General features: G+C 39.8%; 1 protein-coding gene across 2 annotated transcripts; it reads right to left on the bottom strand.

Annotated features, from left to right (window-relative positions):
• Positions 1–2482: 2482 nt before the first annotated feature.
• LOC140943564 (uncharacterized) lies at positions 2483–7703 on the bottom strand. 2 transcript variants are annotated; one of them, XM_073392664.1, is made up of 7 exons: positions 7600–7696; positions 7467–7492; positions 6709–6834; positions 6403–6465; positions 5804–5866; positions 3875–4086; positions 2483–3039 (listed from the first exon to the last, which is right to left on the bottom strand). In XM_073392664.1, the coding sequence occupies exons 3-7, from the start codon at positions 6772–6774 to the stop codon at positions 2571–2573; spliced, it is 873 nt and encodes a 290-aa protein (XP_073248765.1). In that variant the 5' UTR covers positions 6775–6834; positions 7467–7492; positions 7600–7696; the 3' UTR covers positions 2483–2570. The 2 variants fall into 2 exon arrangements, with proteins under 2 accessions (XP_073248765.1, XP_073248766.1); XM_073392665.1 differs by lacking the exon at positions 6403–6465 and having other exon boundaries at positions 7600–7703.
• Between the last annotated feature and the right edge of the window lie 1954 nt (positions 7704–9657).

Raw genomic sequence — 9657 nt, 5'->3', positions numbered from 1 at the left:
GTATCACGAGTGGTATTTATGCCAAAGATCACGCACAAATCATGCTATTATTTGGTTTTAGTATACTTACATTGATGATTATCGAAAATAGAGCGCCATCATTGGCTAGGAGCTTCGCTTTATCACGCTATAATCACCGCGCGGTGATTATAACATTGAACTTAGCTAGCAGTTTTAAAAATAGCATCCAAATTTGTTGATGTTTCGGAGTCGGAAATTGATCAATATTTTTATTTTCTCGAATAATCATCAATGTAATTATACCTGGTTTTATGAAGAACCGGGCTACTAAAATATGTCAGTCTCTCGCACTGATTGGGGATTTAATGGCCCTTGTTACTTGGAAAGTAAAATCTCACCTCAAAAAGAAATTATTGAATACATAAGCTTTCATTTGATAGGATCGTCTGTCTTGAAGGTAACAAAAGTGAAGTTCTCATTGATCTGGAAAATAAGGCATTTTTAAGGGCAATTTTTAACGTCGGTGTCACCGATTGCAAAGCCATTTCCCCAGTTCACCCCATTTTTCATTGAAGCTGGTCTCCCAAAAACAATCTAAGGCAACACTGTTCAACAAAACCGAGTCCTACAACCACCAGTCTAACTGCTTGCTGTCTAGGAACATTATCAACAGAGTGGGTCATTGCTTGCATGTAAACAGAAAAAAACTGCATAAGAGTGCAAAAACACATCAAACTCTACAACAACCCCACCCCCCTGGAATTTAACCAGACTACCCCAAATGCACCCCAGATGATAGCCCTGTGTCTGTGCAACACCATGACGCCCAGCCAGACACAACCCTCTTTACTTTAAGGGAGACATTGAGCTTTGAAAGACAGGGGTAAGTCCCGGCACAAAAACTCAGCAAATCCGTACTCTAGCACAAAGCATAAGCATAGTCTTTAGAATAACCCCACCCCCTAGAATTTAACCAAGCTACCCCAAATGCATGCCAGATGATAGCCCTGTGTCTGTGCAACAACATGACGCACTGCCAGACACAACCCCCTCTTAATTTGAGGGAGATATCGAGCTTTGAAAGACAGGGGTAAGCTCGGGTACAAAAACTCAGCAAATCCGCACTCTCGCACAAAGCATAGTCTTTAGAACAACCCCACTCCCTGGAATTTAACCAGACTACCCCAAATGCACCCCAGATGATAGCCCTGTGTCTGTGCAACAACATGACACCCATGTTGTTTGGGAATTTTTTGCTGGTGGAACCCGGGATCCACATAGCCTCCCAAGCAGACGTTCTCGTGACGAACCCCTTGAATGTCTGCATGGGAGGCTAGAATCCACAGTGTGAAATCTAGAATCCAAGACTGTCATGGATTACCTTTTTATGGGGGCCAGAAGATGAACTCACACTCGCTGGATGAAATTCTGAGGATTTGTTAACAACTGGATACATGCCAAGACGCGTTGATTATTGATGAAAACGGGAACGAGCTGTTCTTAACGAAAACGTTTTGCTTGAGCTTTCCGTCAGTAGTTTTACATGGATTTGGTTGTGTTATTAATAAAAAGTCACTTTTCATGTGGCGTGATCGAGTTTGATTGACTGCTCATCAGTAAATCTGCTAATGATTGGATAAAACCTACAGGAGGAAAATTCCTCCTGTAAATTTGGCGCAATGCAGGGGATCTGCCTCGTACCCAGACGACTCTCTCTCGATAAAAATGTGCGCGCAAACCAAGGCGGGAAGGAAACAGCCTGCCATCTCGCGTTTCGCGCTCGCCTCTACCAAGCGAAAAACGGAGCGCCTGAGGAGGAGGCTGGCAGGGAATAAAAGTCCTTCTACCGTAACCGGAAATGAGAAGCGAAGGACTTTGAGAAAGTTACCGAACTGAGAGCTATACAGCTTAGTACTGAAATGTCCATCAAAAGCCAAAAAAGGAGATTACTAGCTTATTAAAGGTGAAAATAGATAGAAGGGAAAGCTAAAGGACTGAATAGTCTAGGAGGCAGTGAACATTTTTTTGTTGTAAACGGATTCGCGAAATTTTATCCTATGCACAGGCTTGAACTGCTAAGGCTCTAATTATTAAGGACTGTGAAAAATAGGCGGGGAGGTTGGTTCAACTTGCAAACAACGGCTTGAATAGTTACGGTTCTTTTTGGCCAGAACTGGACCGAAAACGGCTTCACTCACTAGAAAAATTCCCAGGGGCGAATGGGTTATCGCCCGCCTAGGCAAAATATACAACGAATTTAAACAAAGTGTTGAGCAACTCCTTTCTTCGAAATAAAAATAAAAAACGGAATATTTCACATTATGCCAAATGAAATCTGTTGTTCTTTGCAACGTTTCTTAGCCATCGCATTAAAATTGTATTATTAAACCAGACACTTGCATGGATGGGTTGAGTTTTCATTCCCTTTAATCAAGCTGAGACATATAAGCACTGGAAACTAGTTATAATTGTAGATCTAATTCCTTTCTAATGTTTAGATACCTTTTATACCAGAAACACACTAGCTCTAACAACGTTAAAACCACCTACTCAAAGATTATTACACAAAGAGGGACGATGTAGAGTTTTTTTGCTGGATGGTCTGCGTACTACTGATAGCTACCGAACCACCACTGCGTGGTAGAGTCGCCATTCATTGTACAAGTAAACTTGGGGTTTGTAATGCCGTAATAACCAAAGTTGTCCTCACTGCTCACTGCCCCAACGGTGGGATCAAACTGGCAACCTTTTGAAGAACTGTCGATAACAGGAGGTGAGTATGTTCCAATAACCTGCCAGAACTTAGCTGTCTTGTGTATTCCAGTGTGACCACGAATGTTGACAAGCTCGGTCTTAAGGCAAACACCAGAACCAAGGAAGGCAAAGATGTCGGCTTCTGCAAACTTTCCACGGACGTAATCTTTGTAGTTATTGATACCGTACTTGTCATAACTGCACGTGGCTCGCCAATGGGTGGATACGTCCCTCAGTGACTTCATTCTGTCCACTGTCAGCCGGTAGAGGAACCAGTTAGGGGAGTTTTCGTTCGTTGGATTGTTGACTGACAAGGGTGTTTGTCTGTCGGTAACAACAAATTCAAGTAAAGTTGCATCTCATATTTATCCAAATTTTAGGGTGTTTCTTGGTGCAATCACCAAATGACATAATACAAAAGATTGAAAAGACAATGAAGAATACCCACAACACAACAGGTAACTCGAGATAACCAACAATAGTTTCCACAACACCAAGAAACAGCCAAATTTTGTTGTTCACCAAATTATCAATCAAATTAGGGAATGCACAAAATTTTACAAGGCGAAGAGATTTAAACAAACCGTGGTTTTGTCATCCGTGGGTTGATTTTTGTATCTTCTTACTACGTTTTTGAGGCAGTAGTTTGGCTATTTCTTCTTCACACAAGGATTTTAAAAGTTTTCCGTAATTTTCTCTAGCTCTGCACTGCCAAAATAGCTAACTCACCACCCCAATTCTTTGCATGAGGTCTGTGCATCCCTTTTTGTCGATAACAAAACGATCGTCATCGAGTGTAATGTTTTGAAAATCAATGAAACTTCTAGCCTGCGTTGCAAGCGTTTCCTCGCGAGGTTCGTCTAGAAAGCTGGGACAAGAGCAAAAAAAACATGAATGACGGGGGAGGGGGAGGGGAACGAAGGAACCGCTTGCCCGCAAACCTCCTCTTCTCCCCTCCCCCTCCCCCTTCAACCTTTTTTTTGCTTCCGCTCTAACTTTCGCGCAATAACTCGATTGGAAACGCTTGCTACGCAGGCTATGAAACTTCTTCCAAGTAACACTAGCTGGTTATAAAGAATTAGCTAGGGGATTAGAGCCATTAAAAACGGCGAAATTTTTTCTGGCGGACGACAAAGGGTTAATCCATTGGTAACAGTACCTAAAATTCGCGAAATGGTTATTTTTCAGACTCCAAGACATGATAAGTGTCCAGGCCGCACCAGGTTCTGTTTCCATGTCACAGTACACAGTGAATCCATTCCCTGCAGCATCGAAGATCTTGTAGTAGCCGCACTTGTCTCCGCCATTCTTTAAGTGGTCTACGCAAGATCTCGGTTTCAAGTTGCTGGCATTTTCTTGGCATGGTTTCTCCTTTAAATGGCATAAACAAATAATGAATGTTACTATACTGGGACTAGAGCTACAGCAATTATAATCTAATGTACGTGGTGTCCGAGAATATATTTATTGCGGCTTATCAGTCATTTTTTTGCATCGACTTCATTATTGTGTGTCAATCTGCCCTCTGTCAAACACGATCGATCCAGAGTTTGCCAACGGAGAGGAAGAGCTAAGATAGCGACTGATGGTGGGCCGCTTCTATACATCACCCTCCTCACCTTTGAAATCCATTCTTGGTTCTGGCTCATTCTCTCTTGTTTGCCTTACATGTTTAGCCGGATTTTTGAAAACGTTATCGCCAAGTCGACCTTTTACGTCGGACAGTGTTTTTTGGCCAAAAAACTAAATCCAAAGTAGGTATTATAAAAACTAAGAAAGCAACTATTGCTTTTTTTTTTCGTTCTTTTCCTTTCCTTCTCCTCGCTCCTGCTTTTTCACCTTTCCTTGTCCTTCGTTACTGTTATTTTTGAGCTTCTCGGGCTTAAGAAACATGCCTTTTGACGCCTTTGACTGCAAATTTCGTTGGGTTGGTTTTCAAAAAATCGGCTAGATGTATAACTGATTATTTCTGTTTCACGATCCCTTAGCCCAGGTATCTCCCTGTTTCTATTTAATTGATATTTCTTTATTTATTCCTTTCGGACTAAAACCGAATTTATGCTTATCGGATCTAGGCAGAGCCTAAGTACTCTCACATAGTCCCCGACATTTGCAATTAATGATTTTCAAGTTAGCCAGGTCACTACTGCAAAATCACTTGGAGTGACCATCGACGACAGACTTGATTGGAGTGGCCATATCGAGAAAGTAACAAAGAAAGTCGCTTCTGGTATTGGGGCCATAAAACGAATAAGGCACCTTGTCCCTCAGGCGACCTTACAACTAATATATCAAGCTTTAATACAGCCACACTTTGATTATTGCAACATTGTTTGCGGAAACTGTGGGATAACTTTACAGAATAAGGTTCAAAAGCAACAAAACAGAGCAGCCCGTGTTTTGACCTACTCAAGCTATGACGTAGATGCTGGTCACCTTTCCAAACTTCTTGGGTGGAAAAACCTAGCTTGCCAGCAACAAATTCAAAGAGCTACGATGGTTTACAGGTCTCTGCACCGGTTGGCTTCAAACTATCTTAGTTCTAAATTTGAAAGGCGAGAAGTCGCATATAACCTATGGGACTCTGAAAATAAAATCAATGTTCCATTACCGCGCACAAACTATTACAAAAACAGCTTCAGCTATAGTGGTGCCATTCTCTGGAATAGTCTTCCTTGTAACTTAAGGGAAGCAGAGTCCCTTGGGCAATTTAAACGATTACTCAAAGAACTGTAAGGCACGGCATTCGTGGAAAGCAGCTTTTTTATTTAAATATTTTTATTATATTAGTATTAGGCATTTTTAAAGCTGACGAATTTTGTACCGTGGATAAATAAAGATTATCTATCTATCTATCTATCTATCTATCTATCTATCTATCTATCTATCTATCTATCTATCTATCTTTACTGTGTCATTCTGCCTCAGAAGGTAAGTCCCTTACTGTAGAAAATGAGGTGCGCGGCCCTCCTATTTCAGCTAAGTATCCATCTACTCGAACTGTCGCTTCATGAATTTTCACTTCATCTGTTCGTTCTCTTTAAGTCCTTTTTTTGGCTAAAATTAGTCAATAAATAATATATCTTACCTTATTGCTTGAGACCTGTGCCGGATCCATTTGTTGTTTAACATCAACGTCAAACGTTTTAGCCTTAATAATTACAATTATAATGGTAAAAAAGACAATAAATAAAAATAGAGGAATTAGCATTAGCTAACAATTATTTTCCGAAGTTCAGGTGCATTAGGCCATCCATCTCCCTACTTTTCATCTTATTTTATTTCATGCCATTTCATATCATTTCATTTTCTTTTACAGTCGGTCGAACCTCGCTTATCTGCACTTTTCGATTATCAGATCTTGTTTCCTTGGAACAGTCCCGTTTTTTTTTCGTGAATATTTTAAAATAAGATGTGATCTTGTTATAGTATTGTATAACTTTTATTATTATTATTATTATTATTATTATTATTATTATTATTATTATTATTATTATTTTCTTATAGTTAAATAGCCCTTTCTTTTTTGTGTCCTTTTGCCGCATGAGAATGTAAGTTTTGAAGGAGACACAACACCCTTATCTCAGCTAACCATCTACCTCATGATTCATTAATTCTTACTTCACTTGTTGGCCGGTGCTCTGATATTATGTATCTTTGATAATTAGCTAATACAAAATGTCCTACCTTAGGTTCAGAAACCTGTGCTCGATTCATTTTTTGTTTGACATCGGCGTCAAAAGTTTTAGCCTTAAAAAATATAAATAGATGGTATGAAATGAATATTGATAAAGATAAATAAAAATATTTTATTCCAATTATATTAAAATAGATCGAATACACATGTACAGGTCACATAATTTATCAGGCTTAGGAAGGCGCCAAACGTTAACATAGTAGAACGTTCAATATGTCCATGCAAATCATTTTTCACCCCCTGCATGAACATGTAATAATTAGTTTAACCCCAAGAAGCAAAGGCTCAGGTATTACCGATTTTCCTTGGCAGGCACCATGAGCAGCTATCAGAAGAAAAAGGCAAGCGAAAGAAAACTTCATGATGATATTACAGCCACTCAAGAGAATAATTCACTTGAAACTGTCCGTTCACGGATGGATCTGTTAAAACGGAAAAAAATAACGGTGAATTTGTTCCTCTAACAATTTCAAGTAAGAAGAGACTTCGAGCAGTCTCTCTTTTTCTGAAGTCAGACTTAATGAGGGGAGTGCACGCTCGCGCGAAGTAATGCGTCAAGTAATAGGATGGCAGATCAATTTTGATTCTTGTAGTACTTACCTGCAATGTTACCAGAGCTTCGTGTAAAACGAGGCTCGGCCTAAGTTTTAAGACCTTAAGGTCTTCAAGAAAGGTGTAATGAAGAGTGATTTAAGCTGCCAATTTGCCGACTAATTTTCAGAATTTGATTGGACGCCAAAGTTGGAAATGCAAGCGCTTTGGCGCCTTCATTGTAGACGCAATTTCTTATTCTGTTTGTACGATTACATGAGCTCATTTTAACTCAATTTTTGCGGACTTAATGGCTAGCTTAAGGCATCTACGCCCCTAACTGCGAGAATTCTTAATAGTCGGAGTTTTATTGATTTCAATTGCAGTCTGAGCGTCTATTGCAGATCATTGAGCTGCTATCCATTTTAGAGGGGGCCGTTCGTAACAAAGGCCTTGCAGAGTTAAACATAAGCTGAAGAGGTCGTCTTTAAACGTCTTTAAATATGAATATTCTGCTACTTACCGATAAACCACTCTAACCTGATCGACCTACAAAACGAAACCTACATGTTAATTACTGAGAATGTCGAACAGTGCAAAGCATTTAATTCAGTAATTTGGAAATAAACAAAATGTTTAGCTAAAACCCTACCTACCAAAGTTGTTCCGTGTTCGAAAATGGGTGCGGATGAGAGAAGTCTTCAAGTGACGTCTCCAGGGAGGTTGTAAGCAGCCTTGATTTAAACTAGAAAAACCAGTTATTCTTGAATTCATTTGATGTGTAACTTCTTCAGACTTGTTTTGTCAGATTCCTGGTGTTCCAGCTTACACCTGGTATGGCAGTTCCCATCCAATGTCAGTTCTACAAAAATTAATATTGAATCTGACAAATCCGGCAGTAAGGCACAAAAAAATATTTTTTTAAACTTAATTGCGATCTCACCTTGTTTTCTCAGCTGATGAGTGGCCAAGTTAATTAAAATGATTTATTATAATAATGGTATCTGAAACAACATGAAAAATTTTAATCACTTGATTGAAAGCAACCAAGCAAAACACTGATGTGTGTTTTGCAAAATTAATTACACACTGAAGCTTTGCTTTCTAAAAAGTACTGAAAGTCATTAGTGGGTTATAATCCCCATTGCGATCAGTTAGTTGCGTTCGTCAGAACGCATTCTAATCTGGTGTTCCTGTAGTACAAAGGCAGAAATTTTCAAGCTATCACTTGCGATTGCCCGTTAGCCGCCCCCATAAATTTTATCAGGGGCATCTGGGCCGCGGGAAACCTCGGCTCCTTTGGACTCGTTTTCGTGCAGATGTCATCCTTGTAGAATAAGACGAACGCGGATCTATAATCAAGTCTCGCTTGCTCGGAGATTAGATAAGAAACAAGACACTCTTAAAGTGTTAACTCGAGGTTGCTTGGAGATTAGATAAGAAATGAGGAGGAGATAAATTCTTAAGGAGTCAGTGTGCAGCTAGGCATACGTTACACAGTAACTACTGACTGCCTTATGGTACATAGAATACTGAGTCAGACTAAAGTTAAACTGGACAAAGATTATAGTTCAATCGTTACAGTTTATAAATCTATAGTGGAAACTTGCAATGATGTCTAGGCATTAATGCTGTAATTTCAAGCAATCTTACACAATCAAAGGCGATACCACGAGGCAGAGATCGAGACCTTGCAAATCTACGAGATCAAGGAAACATCAATGAGACGTCAGTATGAAAAGTAAATGCACTTTTCCCATATTAGAGAACTTCGAAAGTAAATAGACTAGTCTAGTTCAATTTGTAGACTAGTAGTTTTCATTGGCTGATGAAGTTCTGCAAGTATAGTGCGTGCCAGTCAGGTACAATTCTACACCTATAAACACATCAATGAAACATACGTAACGTCAGACGTGCAGTTGAATTTGCTTCTATGGTAGTTAAAGGCTAAAAATCAGTGATTTCTCAAGTATCCATAAATTGCAACGCGACTTCACATCTTAAAACTGCGAAGATCTATGAATTAAATAGTACAACAAAGTGAATCTGCAGTGTCAAATCTATTTAACCGTAGCGTTCCACCGTAATTGCGTCAATATTGTGAGAAACCAAGAGCCATAATGGCTCTTGGAGAAACGTAATGCCTCAATACAGCAAGAAACTGGATCTCCTCCGCTATAATATTTTCACGTCCAACTACGCGTGTATATATACACCAAAATCAAGGGTAATTTGGGGAAATTACATCATTGCCAAAAAGCCATTCTAGAACGTGATCAACTACGCGCATCACCTTAATCATCGCCGAAAATATGTCCACCACGAGTCTCATTTGCATGCAATTAAGTCGTCACGATTCTTATTCCCAGTTTTCACGGTCGCCGCTAGGAACGCCTGGGACCAAGTGGGACCGCCGTTCTCGCTGCTTACCCAAGAAGGACTGGTGATTATTACTAATTTTAGAACTATTCGTGACTTCCCTGTGGCTTTCCACAATGCACATGCACGCTGTTTATTAAAGCGCGACAAAGTCGAGCCTTGTTGTGATTTGTGATTTCAGAGGTTGGCAACAGGGAGTAGGCTGGAACACAAGGACCAGTACCAATTGTAGCTTTTGTGACTTGGGAAAAATTAATCAATAAACACTATTGCGATTAAAAATGATCTTCTCACGGATCTCAACTTTCACGTGGAACAATTAGCGAACATCCGTT

The sequence above is a fragment of the Porites lutea genome, chromosome 7 (assembly GCF_958299795.1).
Source record: "Porites lutea chromosome 7, jaPorLute2.1, whole genome shotgun sequence".
Lineage (NCBI taxonomy): Eukaryota > Metazoa > Cnidaria > Anthozoa > Scleractinia > Poritidae > Porites > Porites lutea.
This window is presented reverse-complemented; position numbering and strand designations above follow the sequence as displayed.

Bases quoted from the DNA above. Each gene is read 5' to 3' on its own strand.
- LOC140943564 (XM_073392664.1), bottom strand. From the start codon at position 6,774: ATGAAGTTTTCTTTCGCTTGCCTTTTTCTTCTGATAGCTGCTCATGGT. The intron at 5,867-6,402 runs GTAGGACATTTT...GTAATTATTAAG, and splicing joins CACAGGTTTCTGAACCTAAG to GCTAAAACGTTTGACGTTGA. The intron at 3,040-3,874 runs GTACTGTTACCA...TGTTACCGACAG, and splicing joins AACCATTTCGCGAATTTTAG to ACAAACACCCTTGTCAGTCA.